This window comes from Syngnathus floridae, chromosome 1 (assembly GCF_059516105.1).
Source record: "Syngnathus floridae isolate MCC-2025c chromosome 1, RoL_Sflo_1.0, whole genome shotgun sequence".
Lineage (NCBI taxonomy): Eukaryota > Metazoa > Chordata > Actinopteri > Syngnathiformes > Syngnathidae > Syngnathus > Syngnathus floridae.
In genome coordinates this window covers 24002680-24026979 of record NC_142413.1, presented here as the reverse complement: position 1 = coordinate 24026979, position 24300 = coordinate 24002680, and the positions used below count along the sequence as shown (strand labels likewise).

At 43.4% G+C, this 24300-nt stretch overlaps 1 protein-coding gene across 3 annotated transcripts in view; it reads right to left on the bottom strand.

Moving 5' to 3' along the window:
* Window positions 1-1342: 1342 nt before the first annotated feature.
* The window catches only part of abcb7 (ATP binding cassette subfamily B member 7), a 26226-nt gene continuing 3268 nt past the window's right edge, over window positions 1343-24300 (bottom strand). The window contains exons 3-16 of one of the 3 annotated variants that reach the window (XM_088389783.1): window positions 24177-24254; window positions 22271-22390; window positions 20387-20519; window positions 18845-19113; window positions 18121-18209; window positions 17580-17667; window positions 12881-13055; window positions 12579-12736; window positions 8109-8272; window positions 7867-7996; window positions 7369-7627; window positions 6506-6609; window positions 4825-4932; window positions 1343-2631 (exon numbers count right to left, since the gene is read on the bottom strand). In XM_088389783.1, the coding sequence (XP_088245909.1) occupies window positions 2413-2631; window positions 4825-4932; window positions 6506-6609; window positions 7369-7627; window positions 7867-7996; window positions 8109-8272; window positions 12579-12736; window positions 12881-13055; window positions 17580-17667; window positions 18121-18209; window positions 18845-19113; window positions 20387-20519; window positions 22271-22390; window positions 24177-24254 (2094 nt within the window). In that variant the 3' untranslated portion in view covers window positions 1343-2412. The remainder of the gene's footprint in view (window positions 2632-4824; window positions 4933-6505; window positions 6610-7368; window positions 7628-7866; window positions 7997-8108; window positions 8273-12578; window positions 12737-12880; window positions 13056-17579; window positions 17668-18120; window positions 18210-18844; window positions 19114-20386; window positions 20520-22270; window positions 22391-24176; window positions 24255-24300) is intronic. The other 2 variants (XM_088389792.1, XM_088389801.1) reach the window with 2 other exon arrangements.

Sequence of the window (24300 nt, the reverse complement as noted above, 5' to 3'; positions counted from 1 at the left end):
ACAACAATGTAAACCTGCCACGGTATTACGTGTAATACTTTTTAATTGAACCGTGGACAGTTTTTATTCCCATATCATAAAGCACAGCGGTAATGTTCCAACTGTGCACAATGTCACAGTGACTTTCAATAATATTAAATAAATTCTTAGGAATAAATACTCTCTGCTACTACACTACTGTGTTTGAATATTGGCTGTGATAGTGGTACTTGGATAGATGAGTATTTTTTTAGGTGGTACTTGGTGTAAAAAGAAAAAAAAAAAGAGAACCACTGAAGAAGTGCTATTTGGGCAGAAAGATGGAAATAAGAGCAGATAATCATCCCTTCTGCACAGCACAATTTGGGAAGTCTCCTTCAGCAGAAGGTCACCGTGTGTATGAGGGTCTGGCGCTCCTGCTGTGGTCCACATTACAGATGTTATGTGAGGCCTTAGCATAATCAGAACACGGAGTACGTTGCATGCTAAACCGAGATGGCTCGCTCATTACCTCGTGACCAAATGGAGACAAATAACTCACACTTGGAAATAAGGGCGGTGGAACAACATGTTTTCGTAACCCTGTTTTGCACAAAACTAGAATGCAAGGGCCACCACGCTGACAAACTGGCTCAACGTCAACGCTTAGCTGCGTTATGTCCTTGAGCAAATCAAACACAAACCTGAGCAGATCACAATGAATGATGTTCACTGAATAATTAGTGAGTCACCTTTAAGGGGCAGCCACTGTTGGGAGTTGCTAATGAAGTGTCTCAATCTTTTCCTGGCTTGTGTTAGAAGGACGCCATTACCATCAACTCATGTGCCTGGACATCTAACGCTTGAAAGGAGAGCTATCCAGACAGTAATCATGCACTTGATTTCCTTTTAAGAGAGACTTTATCAAAGTTGACTTTCATTCGCCGTGAGGTGGCGGGGGGGCTCATCACGCTTGGGCTGACATTTTACTTGAATGTTACTTTTTATTACTTTCAATTATTAAGGAAACATCTACTGACTGTTAGGATTACAGACCTTGCACCAAATCCAATCAATCAATCAATCAATCAATGTATCAAACATGTGTCTCTGTCTTGTTATAACATTCACTCAGTTCTTTATTTCTATTAGTGCTGAAGAAATATTGGTATAAAAGTAGCACTCAGTCTTGGCATGTTTTCAACAATATTTTGTTGATTTAAGTCATTTTTTTCCTTTTCTTAACACAAAAGAGAAAACTACAACTGTGCCAATTGCAAAACACAAACCAAAAATATAACTTATTTCCTAAAGACCTACCAGGCAGTATTTATTCATCATTATTGTCATCACACTGTGCAAGAAATCAGTCACACGATGGGTGTATAGAAGACAATCATTTCATTTTATTAATAGAAACAATACCAGCAGGGATTGAAACAAAGTGTGCGTATCACAAAAACAAAGCAGCCCTCTGAAAATGAGGACATACGTGTCAGTTTTTAAAAATTAATATTGACGCAAAACCTTCAATGCTCTCTGATCAATATGTCCAATTAGTTGCTGTTAAACTAACAAAGGCGAATGTCGACACAATAGCTGCTGCGTCGGCTCGACGACACTACTGCAAAATGTTCCCAGAGGAACCCTCGCAACGTGGCTCAACTCTGCGGTGAAAAGCATTATCATTCATTAGACGCTTCTCGCCATTCCTGCTGTTATTTTTTTTACATCGACGCACCGGTGACATTCTGCTAATTCACTCGGGAGACAGTTTTGTTTGCGCGTGACTCATTCACCTATAGTCAAAGCGTTAATGGGGACAATCTGAAGAACTTAACATTTCACTCAAGTCTGTGACATTTCAAGCGGAAATGTACATTACGACTGAACCTCGGGGAAAGTCAGAATTACGGAAATATATACACGCTCGCACGTATTTTAAAAAGCCATTCAGGTTCAAATTAACCTTAAAAACGATCTTTCAGATCAAGCCATATAAAGTGTGTCTCATGAAGCCTATGGACATCATTACGTGATATCTCCTCTGTTTCCAGTGTGAAGGAAGCTGTCATTATAAAGCCCAACGGATGCAAAGTTAAGACAGGGAAGCGGATGTGACCATGTTGTCTAGCAGATGTCTAGCGTGCACGTATGTGATTTACAAGGTCTCTTTCTCTTGGCTTCCACTGAGGAAAGTCACATATAGAAGCTCTGGATGCCATCCAGTGTCTGTTCAGCTCTTCCTCAACTTGGCCGGCGAGAGGCTTTATTCAGTTGAGAAGGAGAAGCCGGAGGAAAAGGAAGCAAGGCCGCACCATGGGGTTTGGCTGGGATATATAATGGGGCCGCATCCCCCGACGCCCTCCTTCCTCAAATACCACACAGACTGGGGACTCCAGCATGGGCCATCTGTGTGGAGATGGTGACGAGACTTGGAGGTGGCAGCTTCTCTCAACAGGAGCAGTTCCCACAGCCCTTCACACTGTTGAGGATCTCCTCCTGCAGTTTCTTCCTCTCCTCCTCCTTCTGGGAGAGGCGCTCGGGCGCCGGCCGGCTGGAGCTCTTGTTGTTGCTCAGGATTTTGCTGTTCTGGGTGTTCCACAGGTCGGCGTACAAACTGCCAGGTGTGCCGAGGAGCATTTGGTGGTTGCCGTGCTCTTTCACTTTACCCTGTCCCGCCAGGACAAAAAAAAAAAAAAAAAAAGAAAGAAACCCAAGTTTGGCCAAATCAAAATGTCTGCAAACGCACTCAGTTCTACCAAGGAATGTGTAATAATGAGCCGACTTAATAACAATCTCTTCATGAGCACAAACACTGACCACACACAGTGCAGTGAGCCAGCTCCCTCCTGTAGGCTCCCTCACGCCTCCTGAACAACTGTTGGCTTTCTCGCACAAAAACACTGACTCACAAACATACACACAAAGACGCGCGCACGTACGCACGCCACCCACACAGTCCAACACAAATGAAGGCGCCCCCTTCCCCCCAGCTCCCATGAGTGTGCAGAGGTGTCGGTATTATCTTTAGTGAGCCCGAGACGAGCGTGCTAGTGCTAGCGTGCTTTTTAATGAGCACCCCGGGCGGTCCTCTGCCAGCGACACCTGCAAACTCCATGGTGACATCACACACCAAACATGCCTCCTCGCCACGACCCTCTGATCTCCGCCATCTGACTCTGGGAACACGGAAGCGCACATGCTCACTGGGAGCGGTTCAAAACGAGCCTCTTTCATCAGCATTGGGAGCGCCGGTGGAAAATGTCAATTGACTGCTGATCGGTTTCGCAGCGATGCTCTTTTAAGACGGCAAGTGATTCAAAGGAAGGCCTTTACATGTCTTCTCACCTGTCACATGCCATTGACCACATCACAGAGAGCTCGTGTTTGTGTTTACAGTGTGAACCGCTCTGAAAATCTTATTATAACACTTTTACAGCCGTCCTTAGTATCTATTCACATTTCCGCTGTCAGAGAAATGTGTGATGCATAACCACTTTTGAAAACAAGGCGGTGACTTACGCAAGTACAGTTCTCTAAATAAATGGCAACGCTTACTCGGTTCAAACTGTACATTTGCAACTTGTAAAAGAAAATTAGAAATAATATATTTGAACCATTTCATCTAATGGCAAAGCAGAAACACATACGTATATTCTCTCTGATCAGTTTCAACGATGACTTTTACTGGAGATCCATTGGAGACCTTCGCTACCCCTTCTTGCTTTCTGGCAGTATACAGTCACTCTCAGTGCTGCACAGCAGGTTGCGTGTTGATGTGGTACCTCAAAATGTTTTTTCACTTGTATAGCACTTTTCCCACATGTTAAGTTCGTCAAAGCACTTCACAATGAATTCACATTCAATATTTGATGATGCAGCATCAGGAGGAGCAACTGGGGCTTCTGCGTTTTGCTCAAGGATACTTCGCTCACAAGGGTCAGAGATCAAACCTCCAACCTCTGGTTTGGGAGACGACCACTCTACCACCCCCCAGAAAGGCCGCTAAAAGTGTACAACTCTAAATTCCGACTTGCCTGTAAATTGTACTGCTGCAATCCTTCAATACAACTCTTTAAAAATGTCATATAGAAAGAATATTGTTCATTTTTCCTTTTCAATATTTGACTCAGCCAGTCTCACAAACAAGGTCTGAGCTGAATAGGGGTTTCTTTGGGATTATCATCTTGCCTTCCTGCCAGTGTGAGTCAATGACAGAACAATTGAAGTAAGGTTTCTCAGCAAAGCTTGGTTCATAAGCACTTAAAAAAACAATCTGTGATTTCTGGAGTATTGTTATAAACAAATTTACATCATGGTGCAAAATCCAAGCCAACACCTGTGTTTTGCACAAAAATGTTTGAGCTATAGTATATATATAAATACGACTGGTGGAATATAATAACTGTCCAAAACAAACTGTTTGGCAGTGATAATAAACAAAAAGTGATTTGAGTGCAGATCATCCTGCAAAACGTGCTAATTGGACTGGCCATTAAAAACAAACACGTTAAGTGTACCCCGGCATATTTGCAATTGATTGAGTTTTTTTTTTCCTCTCCTTAGTTATTCACTGCTAGAAATCAGATACGTAATTGTGTACTCTGGTTAAAGCCTTATCTAATATAAAAGTATTGCTTTAGCGCCACCTTGTCGTATAAATGTCGTATAAATTTACTTGGGCCACAGCGATGTCTTACTGCCACCCTGTGGCATTTTCAGGAAATTCGAACCTTTCGCGGGATGACTCGCAGATTTTTCGTGGCAGGCCCTGTAATTTTACTTTTAAACTTTTGAATCAGCAGAAATAAACAATCTGACAAGAAACACAATGTACTGTAAAATGAAGAGCGTGTTACGTACCTCATTAAGAACAATGATCTCGTCGGCGTCTACAACAGTGGAAAGCCTGTGAGCAATGAACACAGAGGTCCTGTCTTTCACCATCTCTTTCATTGCGCTCAGGATGTTCTGAAAAAGAGCCGGCATTATTTTTTTGTTTTTCCTCGTGTTGTACTATGTTGAAACCAAAATCTTCAAACATGACGTGTGTTTCTCACTGCAATTGTTTCCATTGTTAATTGAGGAACCACTTATATCAACAGGAAGTCATCATTAACACGCTCTACCATGCTTCTGAAAAGCAGAAAGGGCGTGTTGAACTTCCTCATTAAATGTAACATTTACAAAGGCGGAGGAGGTTTAAACTGAGCTGGAGCTTAACGAGACGGAAACAGAGGCAGGTGGCAAGAGGGGAATATGTGCAGCAATGTGTGAAGGCAGGGGGGGGAGATGCAGAATTACCGTATTTGCCGGTGTATAGGTCGACTCGGTGTATAAGTCGACCCCCTAAAATTCGACGGAAATTTACGATTTTAGGATATATCCTTTGTATAAGTCGAGCTCAATTGTTGCATTATATTAAACTTCAAAATTCAATGAGAAATATGCGAAATTTATTAACGAAATGTGTTCAAATTCCGGGAGGCCGTGCGCATGCGCAGTGGCCGGAAATAACTCCAGCCGAGCGGATCGGCTGTTTATAAGCACCGCGGAGGAGATCGCGGAGCCTCATTCGACTTCCAGCGGCCGGCGAGCTCGCACACGCCGCCCGACACCAACGGGAGGCCGGAAATAGCTCCAAGCCGAGCGGATCGGCGCTTTATAAGGACCGCGGAGGAGATCGCGGAGCCTCATTCGACTTCCAGCGGCCAGCGCACTCGCGCACGCCGCCCGGCACATCCGGGAGGCCGTGCGCACGCGCCAAGTGGCCGAAAATAGCCCCCGCCGAGCGGATCGGCTGTTTATAAGCACCGCGGAGGAGATCGCGGAGCCTCATTCGACTTCCAGCGGCCGGCGAGCTCGCGGACCCGCCCGGCACATCCGGGAGGCCGTGTGCACGTGCCAAGTGGCCGAAAATAGCCCCCGCCGAGCGGATCGGCTGTTTATAAGCACCGCGGAGGAGATCGCGGAGCCTCATTCGACTTCCAGCGGCCGGCGAGCTCGCGCACCCGCCCGGCACATCCGGGAGGCCGTGCTCACGCGCCAAGTGGCCGAAAATAGCCCCCGCCGAGCGGATCGGCTGTTTATAAGCACCGCGGAGGAGATCGCGGAGCCTCATTCGACTTCCAGCGGCCGGCAAGCTCGCGCACGCCGCCCGGCACATCCGGGAGGCCGTGCGCACGCGCCAAGTGGCCGAAAATAGCCCCCGCCGAGCGGATCGGCTGTTTATAAGCACTGCGGAGGAGATCACGGAGCCTCATTCGACTTCCAGCGGGCCGCGCACTCGCGCACGCCGCCCGGTTCAAATTTTCTAAGTGCAACGCACATTGAGATGCATGAGAAACGGCCTTGGTTACCATCACATTTGAAGCGATGAATACGAAGTTAAATTTTATGACTCGGTGTATAAGTCGAGGTCGATTTTTTTCGGTCGATTTTGGATCGAAAAAGGTCGACCAATACACCGGCAAATACGGTATCATGTGCACCTTTGGCAGGTGACCAACTGGATGTTTGTTCTGTTAAATAAATATGCCCGCACCTCCTCAGTGATGGAGTCCAGAGATGACGTGGCCTCGTCATACAGCAGAATAGGCGGATTCTTCAGTATTGCACGGGCGATGGCCACACGCTGTTTCTCCCCGCCTGAAATGAAACAATGGACGTCAGGAAACAATGCAAACAGACCTCAGCGGGTAGGTACGAAATTATGAACGAAAGGTCTCCCCCTGCCCTCATCGGATAATCACCTCAAGCAGAGCGAAAATGCACCGCAGCAACAATTATGCTAGACGGATACAAGAGGACTTTTATTTAATTGTGAAAAAAATCAGTAGGAGACTTTGGCTACGTCTGACTCAGCCTTTGTTACATACAAGCCGCGTGTGGCCTTTTGAATGCGAGCGGCTTTTAGAAACATTATAAAACGGCGCCAGCTGCGGGGAATGTCAGAGAAAAAGTTTGAAACCCTGAGTGACATCAGCTTATACCAACATGAACAACTAAGATTAATGTAACAATTCTTGACAAGTGAACATGGGGTGAAAATCAAATATGCAATGTGAGTTCATCACAATGGTTGAGGTCAAGTTCCTCCGCACCAAATTCAAGCATGCCTTCCCTACATCCAAATGTTTCCACCAAAAATCAAACTGTACAAAATGTCTTGGTTTTAATATATTTAAAAGGAACAATTAGGTTCTAGCCAAGCATGATTGATGAACTATTTAAAGAATTGTGTCTTTCTCACTGGGTGACTCATGCTAGGCTATTTTCTGTGCATCATCAGGCACCGTTTTAGTCGCACATTTTAAAAAAGTAAAAAAGTAGAACGTTATATACCGAGTACTTCCTAGTTTATTTTTTTCTATGACGATGATTTAAAGTCATTTAAGTGCTACCGACCTGACAGCTTTAGGCCTCTTTCCCCAACTTGGGTGTCGTAACCATGTGGCATCCTGAGGATGGCATCATGGATGCCTGCCAGACGAGCTACTTGGTAAACATCCTCCGGTGTGGCGTTGATGTTCCCGTACTGCAGGTTGTAGTAGATGGTGTTGTGGAACAGAACAGCATCCTGACAACACAAAGGACGGAGGGGGGTGGTGGGGGGGTTGAGCTTCAGAGAGAATAGCAGTACTGCTGCAGCAGCGGGAGCAGAGCGCTGTAGATACAAAGACGAAGGTAGGAGGGAGAAAGAGTAGTTTGCGAATGAAAAAAACATTGGACCATCTGTTCAGATTATCTTGTGAGCACTTTGCAGAGAAAGCTAAATGGAATTTTAACTCTTTTTAAACGCTGTTGTTGAATGTTAACACACACAAAAGAAATAAAATACAAACGTGCATAAAACTTAAGTAGATGTCGGTGAATCATTTTGCCTTATCGAATTGCATCGCAGACCTGCGGTACGACCCCTAAGGCCTTCCTCAAACTCTCGAGGCTGACGTCTCGGATGTTTTGCCCACCGATGTAGATGTTCCCCTGCTGGGGCTCATAGAAGCGGAACAACAACCGCATTATCGTGCTCTTCCTGAAAGCAGAGATATGACCAATCATCACCAGTGGCAATCTTACACTCCATTGATGCCAGAAGGTGGAGACAATTGCGAGACCTTGGCGCAGGTGTACTGCTGGCGACTTACCCGGAGCCGCTGCCACCGACTATGGCTACCTTCTTCCCAGCAGGTACCTCGAAGGTCACCCCATTCAGGACTTTCTGGCCTTCCAGGTACTCAAAATACACATCCTCGAAGCGAATGGTGGACTCTTGTGGTGTGATGCTTAATGGGGGGGCTCGATCCTTCTCCTGCAGCAAAGTTAACAGACGATGAAACGGAAAAAGATGAAATTACATCCACTGACACACACATAAGGACAGTGCAAGGACAGACAGACAGACGGACGGACAGACAGACAGACGACTCAAGCGCAACACCTTGTGAAGATGGGTATGGTGGAAAAACGGAGTATCAAAAGAGGATTTAAGTGGTACTTAAAAAAAATAGACAGATTTTTCATCTTCACTCTCGACTGACTGATCAATACACACAAAAACCTGAGTTACACAATGGGCTCAGCTCTCAGTATGACGCTGTGATGAAGCCAAGGTCAGTAGCCAATAAAGCCCCGTCCTTACGCCAAGACTGAAAGCCTGTTCTGCACAAACTAATAGCAACATAATAACCAAAAAGCCTGTAGCTAAGGCAGAGAGCAGAAACGCTCTTCCTGGCTTCTTTTAAGTTGGAAAACCTTCCAAAGGGTCGAGCCCCTCGCTAGATAGATTGCCTATATAACATGAGTGACAGCACAACCCGGCTCTGCCAATTAATACAAACAACTCACGGTCCATTAAAACAAACATATTACAACTTCACCCCTCCCACATGCGGGAAAGGCAAAATCATTTGTTTGACGGAGTCGTTAAAGGGGTGGGGTGGATTAGTTTAAGTACATAATGCAAATGCTGAAAAGAATGCATAATGTGTTCAGTCAATAATGGCCTGCTGGGCTGCACCATTCTCCGGGGAACACAAATGAGAGCAGTACTGATGAGTGGATGGAAGATAAAAAATCAAAAATAAGAATCATGATTACTGCCGCAATTACAGACCGGACACCTCAATCGCGCAGAGAGTGCCAGGCAGCAGACACACATTTGCACTTAAGTGGACCCTTCAAGCACGAGGTGGGCTGTCAGGACATCTCATAAAAATAACTGACAGCCACTTCGGAAGGAGAAACAAAGGGCGGGCTTGTTCAAATCAAATCTGCATTGACAGTTTATAAACAGTAAACATCCGACTATGTATTTAAAGTGCACCCACGACGTGGCGTGGTTGCTGAAAGGCAAGCGGGGAGAGACTGCGGGCTCTCGACAGCTTTTCTGAGATCAAATGTAAGTACTTTGAAAGAACTTTCAAGATCAATGTCCAAGTTTATCCAGCATCTTTCCACTGGGTGTGTTGCACAAATACATGCAAAACTATCATTTGATTTTATTACAATAAAAGGGCTCCCGATTGAATTTCACAAATGTCTGGTGACGAAACGATGAGGTCAGATTTTACTGTTAACCTAACAATTTATCATAAGATGTCCTGTTTAACAAACATTTATTGTTTTAACCATTTGTTGCACGACTTATTTTTGCTTAATGGACAGTATTTTGCAACAGTTGAATAGAGTTGAGTTGAGTTGAGTTGAGTTGAGTTGAGTTCATCAAAAGCTTTAAATTGTCCTCAGAAGTAAACTTTGGTGTACGTGAGCCCTGCAAGTGACTCAAAAACAACCCTTGTTACGTTAAGCGCTACTGAAAATGAACAGATGGATTAAAAATACCGTAATTTTCGGACTATAAGTCGCTCTGGAGTATAAGTCGCACCAGCCATAAAATGCCCCAAAAGGTGAAGAAAAAAAACATATATAAGTCGCTCCGGAGTATAAGTCGCATTTTGGGGGGCAATTTATTCGACAAAATCCCACACCAAGAACAGTCATGAACAAGCAACAACAGGCTAAACGATAGCAACAACAGGCTAAACGATAGGTATGCTAACGTGACAAACACAAACAAAGAGCTGAGAACGGGCCTGACGTAACATATAGAGTTATTAAAGACAACAATTACATAAATAACATGTTTATAAAACCATCTGTGTCACTCCAATTCATTAAATCCATCGATCGTTCGATACGATAGCAACAACAGGCTAAACGATAGGTATGCTAACGTGACTGTTGGGAGAAATATACTCTTTATCATTGGATTCTATGTATCTACTTTTGTGTGCAAGATTCTCCGCAGTATGTGACAGTCTGGCCTCGTGATAATGACTTGGGGGCATATGGCCGGCTAATGACTGGAGTCATGAGCCGCGCTATACAATAAGCCCCACAGTTAGCTAGAGATGAACAGATCATGAGATTGTCATGGGATGACTGAAGCAGACAAAAGTCTTATTTAAGTTGAAGTCATGAGTACGGCACAGCGATGTATTCCCAGGGGCACTAAGACTACGTCTTTGTTAAGCTAAAGTCATGAGACGACCATACTGCTCCGTCCATAAGAGTGTTCCCCTTGTTCTGTGGTCATGAGATGTAACTATGGAATGTCCTTCCTGTCTGGGAAACTACCCGTTCATGTACACTTGCCCAATTGTTTCTTTCTCAATAAAAGGCACGGCTAAACTCGAGAAGAGCGCGAATCTCAGCCACACTCGCTGTGTGTCTGGTTTGCGCCCTTCTGCAGAAGCTGAATTGTCAGCGAGGGCATCCACTGCGTCTGTGAGAATCCTTTCAGAAAAATGTTGTGAACCCAACAGTGACAAACACAAACGAAAAGCTGAGAATGGGCCTGACGTAACATATAGTTATTAAAGAGAACTATTACATAACACATTTATAAAACCATCGGTGTCACTCCAATTCATTAAATCCATCGATCGTTCTTTGTCAACAATGGGTGCGCGCGGCTGACGGCGCTTGCAATTCAAAATATTCCACAGGCCCTTATAATGATATATAAATTATATATCAAATAACTATTATATAAGCAATAATCAAGCAATAATTATCAAACCATCTGTGTCACTCCAAATCATGAAATCCATCTATCAAATTCCTCGTCCTTTGTCAACAACGCCGCCCGTGTGCCCTGACGTCAGCCTCATCGTTATTCCACAGATCTAGTATATAACTATATTGTAGCGTTAACAAAGTACAAGGAAAGACGTGGGTTTGGTAAACGGCTCTTTAGTTAACAAAACAAACTTCCAAGCGTGTGGCGGCGTGGACTTCCAGCCACCGATGTGGAAGAGAGCTCCATACAATAGGACCGGGCGTGCGTAAAAGCCATGTCCGAGCCCCATGCACCATCCGCAGACAGCCACCTGGCCGAGCGCCGGCCCCCGACTTCGATCCACGGAGGTGAACGAGAGCTCAGTAGAGTAGGACCGGGCGTCCGTAAAAGCCATAATAGTTCTCAAACCTTCTATGTCACTCCAAATCCTTAATTCCTTCAATCTCTGCGTCCTCCGTGTCACTTAGAAACAAAGCCGCTAATGATGCCGGTAGTACGTACGTGGGTACGTTTGTCCTTTATGTAAACAACCGCCGCGCCACGCCACACCGCGCCGTGCCACTGACATCATTTGAAATTCAAATTACAGTCATGCTTTGGTACATCACGGTTCTCCAAACTTTCTTTCTGCTGCTCGATTACTGTTTTCGGCTGCATATTTTACAACTTGAAGTTTTTTACCTGCAAAATATGACTTTCTTTTTGGTGCCATTTTTCTTAAGCCCTTCCCATTTAGAGCGCCCTCATCCAGTTTCGTTTTTTGTTTTGTTTATTTGGTTGTTTCATCAAAGTCAAAGTCTGCTTTATTGTCGATTTCTTTATATGCCAAGACACACAAAGAGATCGAAATTACGTTTCCACTATCCCACGGTGACAAGACATAGTACACAATATGCATACAAGTAAACAACACAAAAAAAAAAACAAGAAGGCACAAACGATGAATAAATAAGAGTGATGAATAAATAATAAATAAACAAATAACACAATAAATATAAGAGGAGCATAAATGGAGCAAGTGTGCATACAGCAGACAGTGGACTTGGATATGGCGCTTTAAAGTGTTAATTGGTTCATTTGATTTTTTTTCTATTTTTTTGTTTTGAATATGTTCAAGATAAAGATATAAAAGCATGTGAAGTGATCAACTATACTAAAAATAACATGTGAAGTGGTCAACTATACTTGTAAGTAAGTGATATGTTAATGTTCAAGTAAAGATTTGTGGAAAAAAAACATATAAGTCGCTCCTGAGTATAAGTCGCCCCCCCCCCACCCAAACTATGAAAAAAACGCGACTTATAGTCCGAAAATTACGGTAGATATTAGTAACACTGTGACTGTAACAAAAAAAAAAACAATTTCAAAAGTTTTCTTTTTTTCATCTCGTATCTCCAGGCTTTTCTATACAGTATTTAGTTTCGCTCCATACAAGCTGAGACTTTGTCAGAATATCAAAGGGGAACACATAAAATGCTCTTGCAATGATCTCAACAATGTGAAGAAATGAATGTCGGGCTGCCACTGACGTTACCTTAATCTTGGTGTCAATACTGAGCAGTGTGAAAAGCGTGTTCATGTCTATAAGCGCCTGCCGCGTCTCTCTGTACACGGTGCCCAGGAAGTTTAGAGGGAGGGAGAGCTGGAAGAGCAGGCCGTTCACCATCACCAGGTCACCCACTGTCATCGTGCCTACAAGCCAGCAGCAATGCAAAAACATATCAAGGATGTATAGAACCTTCTTCTCATAGTGAATATCATAAACTAGTGTAAAAACAGCATGGCCAGCAAAATATGTGACGCAAACAAATGAAGTACAAATACGGTGACAATCACCTGCTGAAATTCCCTTGCTTGCCAGCACCATGATGCCGGTGAGGCCGACACTGAAGATGGCACTCTGGCCAAAGTTGAGCATTGCGAGCGTGGATGTGGTTTTTAAAGAGGACGACTCGTAGCTCTTCAGGAAGCCGTCGTACCTTTGGGCTTCATAATTCTCGTTGTTGAAGTACTGGCGTGAAAAACAAAGAGATGGAGACGGGAATGACTTGGGAGACATACAATGAAAAGAATGTGTACGTTGAGCACAAAGCACAAAATGTGGCTGGGGTCGGAGGTTAAGGAAATGTCAGACAGATACTCGAGTACAACCCACATCAAGAGTGTATCCGTTCTCCGAGTGGAATCTGAGTCTCGGTTGGCCTGGCCTCTAAAACACTTCATGACTGTATCTTCACATCCTTGGCATTGAAATGAAAATCAGTACCTTAACAGAACAAAACTCATAGTCAGCTAAAGATTAAGCTTGTGTGGAATAACTCTAAAGACATACTCTTCAAGTTGTGGTGGAAGGACAGCATACAATCATTTCTGTCAAACTCGGTGGATGGCATCTTAACATCTGCCGCCAGAGAAGCGCTTAAGTGCTGAATCACAAGAGCGGCACTAATTTTGATGAAGCCATACAGCTATCACTTGAGGGGAAAGCCTCATGAATCGGCTCCACGCACGTTGCTTAAAGGCAGCAAATAAAACTCCAACCATAACAAGCTCCCTCTACCACTCCACTGCCAATTACCCCTAACTGACAAACATTGCATTTGTTTAGTTGCCCTCGTGTTTTTCTGCTTGGGCAAAGTGGGCGGATTTGCTTCTTTCGCTACCGACTGTGTGGCTACGGACGTGCCATAGAATATGGAAAGGCGAAGGCAGGAGACCTGATCGAGAGGAAAATGTAGCACACGACAAACAAACAGAAGCTGCGCAAGGAAGGCACCCTGTTCAGGTTCCTCATTGAGCCCTTTGTGAAAGTGGAACGGATTTCTGAGTGGGTGGAGATCTAATTATGTATGCACTCACAGCTCAGAGAGATGCTAAATTCGGCCACATTGACACAGATGATACAAAATAACAGAACAACATGTAAAAGGAAAACAGAATGTAAATTAAGCAAAGGAAATAACATAGGTGGCAAAATATATCCGGAGCAATGAACAAAAATCCCTTGGAGCCTGCTCGAGAGGTCATTTGTTTGTGTGCGTACAAATATACAAATGTAACAAAGATGCAGCGAATGAAGTTTAAAATGGAGCAAGGTGCAAGAAATCTGAGTCTAATAAAATGGTGAGTTTTTAGAGAAATAAGGGTTTATAGATAGAAACAATTTACAATGACTATTTTCATCATTATATAATTTTAATATCTTTGCATTTTGTAGCTTATTGTAATAATAACAGAAGACCTTAGTGCTGAAAGTGCTCTGTCAACTGTGTAAAGGTTGCCAACTTAACAGCATTCTAGCAATCATTTCTAAGTGTACCGATTTCAGTATTGACATTTATCTTTGGGCTCACGTAACCATTATTCTTTCTGTCTTAGAAAAGACATCTTACACGGGTGCACGGGCACATACTGAGCGTAAACAAAGCTGCGGAATTATAGGACAAAAATAATATTTATTGCAGTATGTGTGCATTACTTTCGTTCTTAAATGTTTGTAGGCTACAAACAAAAGTATTCTCAACCCTCACCTGATACATTTGTTTCGGATCCATGGTATTGTTGTCTTAAAGAAATGTTTTCTTTTGAATATTACACTCTCATAGCACGTAGCCTGACTGACCTATATACCGTATTTTCCGGACTATAAGTCGCTTCGGAGTATAAGTCGCACCAGCCATAAAATGCCCCAAAAAGTGAAAAAAAAACATATATAAGTCGCTCCGGAGTATAAGTCGCATTTTGGGGGCAATTTATTCGACAAAATCCCACACCAAAAACAGTCATGAACGAGCAACAACAGGCTAAACGATAGCAACAACAGGCTAAACGATAGGTATGCTAACGTGACAAACACAAACAAAGAGCTGAGAACGGGCCTGGCGTAACATATAGAGTGATTAAGGACAACTATTACATGAATAACATGTTTATAAAACCATCAGTGTCACTCCAATTCATTAAATAGCAACAACAGGCTAAACGATAGGTATGCTAACGTGACAAACTCAAACAAAGAGCTGAGAACGGGCCTGACGTAACATATAGAGTGATTAAGGACAACTATTACATGAATAACATGTTTATAAAACCATCGGTGTCACTCCAATTCATTAAATAGCAACAACAGGCTAAACGATAGGTATGCTAACGTGACAAACTCAAACAAAGAGCTGAAAACGGGCCTGACGTAACATATAGAGTGATTAAGGACAACTATTACATGAATAACAATTATAAAACCATCGGTGTCACTCCAATTCATTAAATAGCAACAACAGGCTAAACGATAGGTATGCTAACGTGACAAACACAAACAAAGAGCTGAGAACGGGCCTGACGTAACATATAGAGTGATTAAGGACAACTGTTACATGAATAACATGTATATAAAACCATCGGTGTCACTCCAATTCATTAAATCCATCGATCGTTCTTTGTCAACAATGGGTGCGCACGGCTGAGGGCGCTTGCACTTCAAAATATTCCACAGGCTCATATAACGATAGATAAACTATATTTAAAATAACTATAATACAAGCCAATAATATTATCAAACCATCCGTGCACTTTAATTCCATTAAATCCATCGATCAAATTCCTCGTCCTTTGTCAACATCGCCGCGCGTGCGCCCTGACGTCAGCCTCGTCTTTATTCCACAGATCTACTATATAACTATATTGTAGCGTTAACAAAGTACAAGGATAGACGTGGGTTTGGTAAACGGCTCTTTATTAAACAAAACAAACTTCCAAGCGTGTGGCGGCGTGGACTTCCAGACAGACCAGGCGTGCGTAATGGCCATGTCCGAGCCCCGCGCACCGTTCGCGGACAACCACTCGGCCGAGCGCCGGCCCCCGACTCAGTAGAGTAGGACCAGGCGTGCGTAAAAGCCATAATAGTTTTTCAAACCTTCTATGTCACTCCAAATCCTTAATTTCTTCAAACTCTTTGTCCTCCGTGTCACTTAGAAATGATCACCGCTAATGATGCCGGTAGTCCTTGTGTGGGCACGTTTGTATGTAAACAACCGCCGCGCCGCGCTACTGACGTCACTTGAAATAGTAATCCATTGGTACATCACGGTTCTCCAAACTTTCTTTCTGCTGCTCGATTACTGTTTTCAGCTGCACATTTTACAACTTGAAGTTTGTAACCTGCAAAATATGAGTTTCTTTTTGGTGCCATTTTTCTTAAGCCCACCCAGTTGATGAGGCACGGTCAACGGTGAAATTTAGAGCGCCCTCATCCAGTTTCGTCTGAAAATATAATTTTTTTTGGTTGTTTTATCAAAGTCAAAGTCTGCTTTATCGTTGATTTTTTTTTTATATACTAAGACACTCAAAGAGATTGAAATTACGTTTCCACTATCCCTCGGTGAGATAGTACACATATGCATACAAGCAACACAAAAAAAAACCAAGAAGGCACAAACAATGAATAAATAAGAGTGTTGAATAAATGATAAATAAACAAATAATAATAAATATAAGAGGAGCAAAAATGGAGCAAGTGTACATACAGCAGACAGTGGACTTGGATATGGTGCTTTAAAGTGTTAATTGCTTTATTTGATGTTTTCTCTATTTTTTATGTTTTGAATATGTTCAAGATAAAGATATAAAAGCATGTGAAGTGATTAACTATACTAAAAATAACATGGGAAGTGGTCAACTATACTTGTAAGTGATGTCTTAATGATCAAGTAAAAATTTGTGGAAAAAAAACATATATAAGTCGCTCCTGAGTATAAGTCGCCCCCCCCACCCAAACTATGGAAAAAAACGCGACTTATAGTCCGGAAATTACGGTACATGGGCTTTTGACTCAATGGAGAAAAAAATACTATGGTCCTTTAAATGTGTATTTGAATGTCCCTGCTTTACTGGAATGCCATTACTAATCAGTGCACAATCACATACAGATTAGATAAATTATACTGACGTGTTGGGCAGAATTAAGGTCAATTGAAATTTTGAAAGTCTGATGCCAATCATGTGAAGTCCCTCAATTGATCTAGGCCAAGCTACTATTTGGTGCCTTTGCATAACACTTGAATTAAGATGTGACTGATGGCATTTATGGAACATGAGATTACATTTTCAAACTCTGAGCAGGAAAACTGCATGAATTGTCCTTCCACCTATTAAAATGAATGGTTAGAATAAACCATTGAGCCCCATCTTTCTGACATGATGTGTAAATAAAATGTTTGTGCAACTGTATATCTGTACTAACACATATTGAGTACAGAGTGCACATATTTATTGTTTTTTTAAGGACACAAATTGTTACCTTTTAATTCAGTGTTACTCTTAATAACAGTACTTGGTATTGTAGGTTTGAAAGAGAAAAGAAAGAGCCAGTGTTGTTCGATATTGATTGTACCATTAGTCATATAGTTCCTGACTCAAGTGAAAGGAAGCAAAAGACAGGAATGAAAAATGAAGGAGGGGAGTGCAATGAGGATGAACTGAAAATAGGGTTTGAAGTATAGAGGTGTGCGGGAATGTGTACGTGCCTATGTGATCTCACCTTAACAGTCTCATAGTTAAGAAGAGAGTCGATAGCTGCGTTGCCTGCTTCGTTGTCTGCTTTGTTCATTTCTATGCGGAAACGAGTCCTGTGCACAGAAACAAGCACTTTGGCGCACGTTTGCCGATAAGTGCCGACAGAAGCGAGTCTTTACTGCAGGGGTGTCAAACTCATTTTTTTCGCGGGCTGCATTGTAGTCATAGCTTCTTTCGGAGGGCCATTGTGACTGTCAACCCAAATAAATGTAGGAGCACCTCATATTATATACAGTAAAAGCTACAAAACAAACTGACAAATAACTCATTTTCAAATCAGAAGAGTAAAAACTGGTCAAATATTTTTAAAAAAAGATGTTATTAAAAGTGAAGACAATTTGCAATTCTAGTAATGACACATGAATTTGATGCACAACTTGTCTTTGTGGGCTACATAAAATGATGTGGTGGGCCGTATCTGGCCCCCGGGCCTTGAGTTTGACACCGTGCTCTACTGTCTACACGTTATAAATGAGTAAATTTAAGATGGACAGGCTAAATGTTACCTCCACTGCGTCACGAGAATGGTGAAAAGGGTGTATGTGGATAATGTACCCAAGGCCACGGCCGTGAACTCTCCACCACACTTGTAGAACTGCACAGGACAAAAGCAGGTAGAGGGAGAGACAAAAAAAAAAAAAAATTATTACTTGCAACTTAACAGCCCCATGACACAAAGTCAAGTAAGCACGTCAGCCTACCGTGCTCCGGCACGCGTGTCAAAAGTGAGTTTGTGGCCACTTCGCAACGAAATAGGGTGTCACAAATGGAGGGGAAACGACAAGAACTACTAATCGTGCTAATGCTGTAGCCATGTGGGCAATGAAGTCTGTCCACATTATATCCTAGCTGACATTATGGTCCGGGGTGGAATAATAAGGCAAAGCTACAGACGAGCAGATCTTTTAGTGCCAGTGTGCGCGTGTGCTTGCGGGCAGGCGTACACTACAGGAGGACATTAGGCTGCAACAAAGCTTGGGGATTCTACATCGAGTCTAATGGGCTCTGGGTTGCCCACCCAAAGAAACTGGGGATTCATCTAATGAAAATGAGACATTCTGGAATTAATATCCTGACGTTCTGCTGTGAAATGTGCCAAGGTGATGTAAGATGCTGGGTATTGAGATAATAACGGGACCACACACAGACTGAAAACTGTGAGAAGCTTTTGCTTTTCAGAGCCTTCAACTTTTCAAACACCATGAGAAAAGATCCCAAAACAGATCTTACCAGGATGGCGCTCACAAGTCCCATCTCAAAGACTGTGGGGCCCAGATTGAAGATGAGGGCACTAAGGACAAATGAGATGCCTCGGGTGCCGCGGTCGATGGCCTTGGATAGTGCTCCCGTCTGGCGGCTGAGATGGAAGCCCAAATCCAGATTGTGCAAGTGGAGGAAGACATTTTTGGCGATGCGTCGAATAGAGCTCTGGGCCACTTTGCCAAACACCATATTCCGAAGCTCGTTGAAGAGGGCTGCGCAGGCCCGTGACAAACCATCTGGGACAGGGCAGGACAAAGGCAATTACACACCTGACGCTGAGAAGAATGAAACCGGGCTGGGTTTTATATACAGTACATTATAGTATATTATATGTACGTATATACAGTATACGTACAGTACGATACAGTACAGTACAGTACAGTACAGTACAGTACAGTACAGTACAGTACAGTACAGTACAGTACAGTACAGTACAGTACAGTACAGTACAGTACAGTACAGTACAGTACACACAAACACACACACACACACACACACACAATTTGGCTGGGGTCAGTTACAAATTAATATTAGTCCGACTTTGAATGACACCTGGTCATCTTGATGTGAATTCGCTGAGAATACATTGCTTGTCTTATGGGACGAGAGTGGGGCAGTAATTGCTCTGTCTGCCGGTCTTCGTGGGGCAGTAATGCGGCATTAATTAGGAATGCTCATCAAATGAACAAAACAACAAAAACATCTGACAAGGTAGGATGAGCACAGGGCTACCATTTCAGCCAAATTACACACCCCTCCACAGAGCAGTGCAAAAAGGGTGCAAAGAATACAATTCCATTCTCAAAGAGCGTATTGTACATTCTTCCTTGTCATCCTTTTTTATCCCATCTGGAGTCCTGTTCGTGTGCTACAATTATTCACCAAGCACTACTGAGCAAGATCTAAGTGGGCTCATTAAAATAAGTGGCTACAGGGCTAAGTGTATTCAAGCTGATCTCAAACACGGAGACTTGGTAGGTGTCCGGTCACTATTTTCCTGATGCATTTATACTTTTCACTAGCACCTCAGACACAAAAAAACCTAATCTAATCAGAAATGAACTTCTGACTAAACCTCCACCTCACCTCGGACTCCTCTTTGGTGGACGGGACGATTCGGGCAATTAGAAATGAGGTATACAAACGGAATGCAGAGAGAAAAAAAGATGGGGGAAAAAAAAACATACCTGGGCTTCGTCAGAAACCCACTATGAGATAAATCAGAATATCTAAGTCTGCTTTAGAAAAATATGAATGCCTCCCTGTTCACCTTGAAAGGACCGATTGCCACATTGAAAAGTTGTCAGGAAATATGTGCTGATTAAAATAGGTGAACTCAAACATATAATAAAAGCGCATAATGTCAATAAAAGGAGGATAAGGCAGGGCTTGTGCAGCTGCATTGATGCGAGTGTGTCGGGAAAGGTCAGCCTGGAGATAATAGGCAGTCCCATAGTCCCCTCTGATGAGCACGGCACACTGCTAGTGCAACAAAAGTGCGGAACTCACAGCCAATCAGCATGGCCGTTGCCATGGTAGCCACAGTGCTTGCCGCATCGTTCAGGTTCAGCATGTGTCCCGACATCTGGTTAAGCTCGTCCACTGCATACTTAAACATGAAGGGCACCGTCACATTGGTGATCTGGGAAGGCAAAGAGCAAGGAGGTGGGGAAGTGAGTCTCAAAATGAGGAAAACAAAAACAACTCTGTGGTCCTAAGTAGTAAGCCCAATCAGATGTATCGAGGGGGTCCGGTCGCACAGTAGATTCCCCCCACTCAAATATTTATTTGAATAGTAGACTCACACTTAACGCGAGTCTGATATTCAAGGTACGGTTCCCAAAAAGATATTTAATTCTACTCAATTGACAGAATTGTCAATGTCCCGTGAAAGAACTCCTGTGCCCATTCCTACAGCAGTCTCCATTTGGGAGGTTTTAAAAAGCTAAAACCAGATTTATTTTCCAACATATCCTTGGAAGCTTTACACGCATCGTCCGTGCATGTCCGTGAATGTTCCCTCACTGCCTCTGCTGGTGTTCCTGTGCTGGCTGGTATTTCCAGCTAATGGAAGTGAATTGGGTATTAGGGCTAATTAAAAGCACAGGGACAGCTGTCTGAGTCAACCTGAGCACTTTGTGATACATTAGGGCAGCCAGAGAACACAGGAGAAACGCAGCAAGACCCTCTCTCCATTCTGCCTTGTTTCTTAGATTTTCTCTCATCAAATGCTGCACGAATATCAACAAAACATAATATAACAGCATATCAGTACAGTAAAGAAAATAATATGCATACACTTAGCCCTAAATAGACTCAATTGTTCACATAGCCTACAAACGGACACAAGCAATGGAGAAAGAAAGCTATCAACAACAGGGTTCGCAATTTGTACACTTGACATGGGCACTGTACTCTGGCATTAATAGTCCTGCCTTTTAGGAATATAAATCAATCAGAAAATCCATGTCACATATTAAACACCACATCACTAATCTACTAACTCATTACAAGGTTGTAAAATGTAGCTACTTTGTTGAACCTACTGGTTTGTCACTAGATAATTTCTAATTCAGCAGATAGAAAAACATCCTCCACACAGATGACGCTTCCATGAGGAATTGGGGAGACCTGCACCAAAGCAGGAAATCAATAAGAAAGGTTGGACGATGTCGCCTCTAAAACACACACTAGAGGGAGCCGTGCTCAGAGTATGAGCCTATTAGGCAGCTGTAAATTTCAGTTTTACAAGGTGAGCATTTCCGGACATATAATACACTGACGACTGGCACTATGTTTCATTTTGACTTGCACACGTGCGGTCTACCCACAGTAAGATGAGACGACGTCACAAAAATCCAAGGACCAAATTAGAGTGAAAATGATTGATTAAAAAAAGACAACTCTAATTAACTGGGAAAATTACATGGCAATGACAAAAATAAAACTAAGTTTCCGTGCTTGTATTTTAGTGCGCACACACAAGTAAGCTGCTCTCTAGCCTTGAATTTTTAACGGTGAAGCTTTTATTACCAGAAAGCAACATTTTACTGTAATGCCCTTTGGTGGGAGACTTTAGTGATCAGCAGCACTTTTCAACTTCCACCAGCCAGTACTGTCCTTAATATCAAGAAAATGTTTTGTCTGATTGCAACACTTCACCTGACATAAATATTACATATACTGAAGTCTCAAAAGGCGCATCACCTTTGGAGTGTAGAAATAAAAGAAGTGCACAGCAGAATGCAAGAAAAACTCCAACAGGTGCAATTTTCGAACGTTAAACTTTTCAGCTATCATAAAGCCAAAGTGGCATGCCAAGGCAACAAGTCAAGTCAATGTATATGATGATCTGATATCTATCATAGAAACGAAATAGTCTTGGCCTAATACCTTGGCTGCAGCTAGCAAGCCCAGAGAGATCGCAACACGGGCCCGCAAGTCAGGTCTGTCCTTGGGCCACACGTAAGTCAGCATGGCGGACAGGATGGTAGTTGTGTTGACTTCTTTCAGCTGTAGACAACAAAAGCAAGCTTTCATTTAGTTTGAAAACAAGCAAAAAGCTTACTCTCGAGATGACACAAAATGCATAAGATTCAATTAAAATAAATTCACATTTGCAAGACTTCAACACTATATAGTGGAACCTGCAGAGTGGGAGTAGTTTGACTTTTTATTATTTTATTTCTTCTTTGTATTACTCAGAAGACAGTTAAGAATGTTAACTCTGACATACATTGGCTGTCATAGACTCTTTCACGTGGCCTATCAAAGGTCTACAGGGGGGCCCTGGGGCTTCTCAAGCAGAGCTGAAGATCCAGCCTGACACTACAAGTCCCCGGAGACACTTGTGCTGTCATCCCATCTGACGGTGGGGCGCCCGCTGCTGCCAGCATGTCTATTTACCAGCACTCTAGCGCACACCTGCCACAGGGACTCTTGCAGGCCAAAGTTGATGCACTAATTCCTCTAATCCATTCAATATGGATGCGCCGCGGTACAGCCCCAAATTGCACGACCTTGTTCGCAACATCTGCCTTTGATTCCAATTCAATTAAGTAATACGCGACACTGCATAGAGGGAGTTAACGTTTACTGCAATTGCGAAGCTTTGTGTGATACAAAATGGGGCTTGGGTGATTGGTGCTTTAAATCTGCTTAATTCAGTGTGTGGAAAGAAAACGATCATCAATGTTGGATGGTTTTACAGTATTATCCATAATGATCTTTAATGTGCTTAAAAGTTAATGAGTGTATTTGTTTTAAATATATACTATCTGTTAAAATAAATAATGCTTTGAGATATGAGTATCCACTTGACAAGGTAGCTTTATGCTAAAGCCCCTATTCCACTGACTGGCGAATAATTGTGAGTCTTTTTGAAAGCAATAAATGTTGCGTTCTCGTGGTCTATTCAAGACTTTTGAACAGGTCAAAATTCTCTTGTGACGAGAAAAGTAAAAGGTGAACATCTGCTAAAAGTTTGTGTATTTTTGTGCTCTTTCCTTAAAACCCATCCATCCATCCATCCATTTTCTGAACCGCTTAGTCCCCACGGGGGTCGCAGGTGTGCTGGAGCCTATCCCAGCCGTCATCGGGCAGTAGGCGGGGGACACCCTGAACCGGTTGCTAGCCAATCGCAGGGCACACAGAGACAAACAACCATTCGCACTCGCACTCACACCGAGGGAGTCTTCAATCGGCCTACCAACCGGAGTGCCGGGAGAAAACCCACCTGGGCCCGGGGAGAAAATGCAAACTCCACACAGGGAGGGCCGGAGGTGGAATCGAACCCGCACCCTCCTAACTGTGAGGCGGACGTGCTACCCAGTGCCCCACCGAGCCGCCTAAAACCATCCATCCATCCATTTTCTGAACCGCTTAGTCCCCACGGGGGTCGCGGGCGTGCTGGAGCCTATCCCAGCCGTCATCGGGCAGTAGGTGGGGGACACCCTGAACCGGTTGCCAGCCAATTGCAGGGCACACAGAGACAAACAACCATTCGCACTCACACCTAGGGAGTCTTCAATTGGCCTACCAACCGGAGTGCCCGGAGAAAACCCACGTGGGCCCGGGGAGAAAATGCAAACTCCACACAGGGAGGGCCGGAGGTGGAATCGAACCCGCACCCTCCTAACTGTGAGGCGGACGTGCTACCCAGTGCCCCACCGAGCCGCATAAAACCATTATGTCATTATTTTTCTTAAATATCTTATTTTTAGTGGAGGCCTCCATTATTTTTCCCCATCAGTCCATCTGTGATTTGCTTGCACAAACACTGAACAACAAAAGTGCTCACCACATTTTTGGGGTCTGCATTGAGGCGTCCTCCGGCATTCCCGTGCCAGCATGTTCGTTTGTCTGTCACCTGCAAATGCTGCGAAACGTTTGCCGTTAGAATGAATCTGATATATTCACAGCAC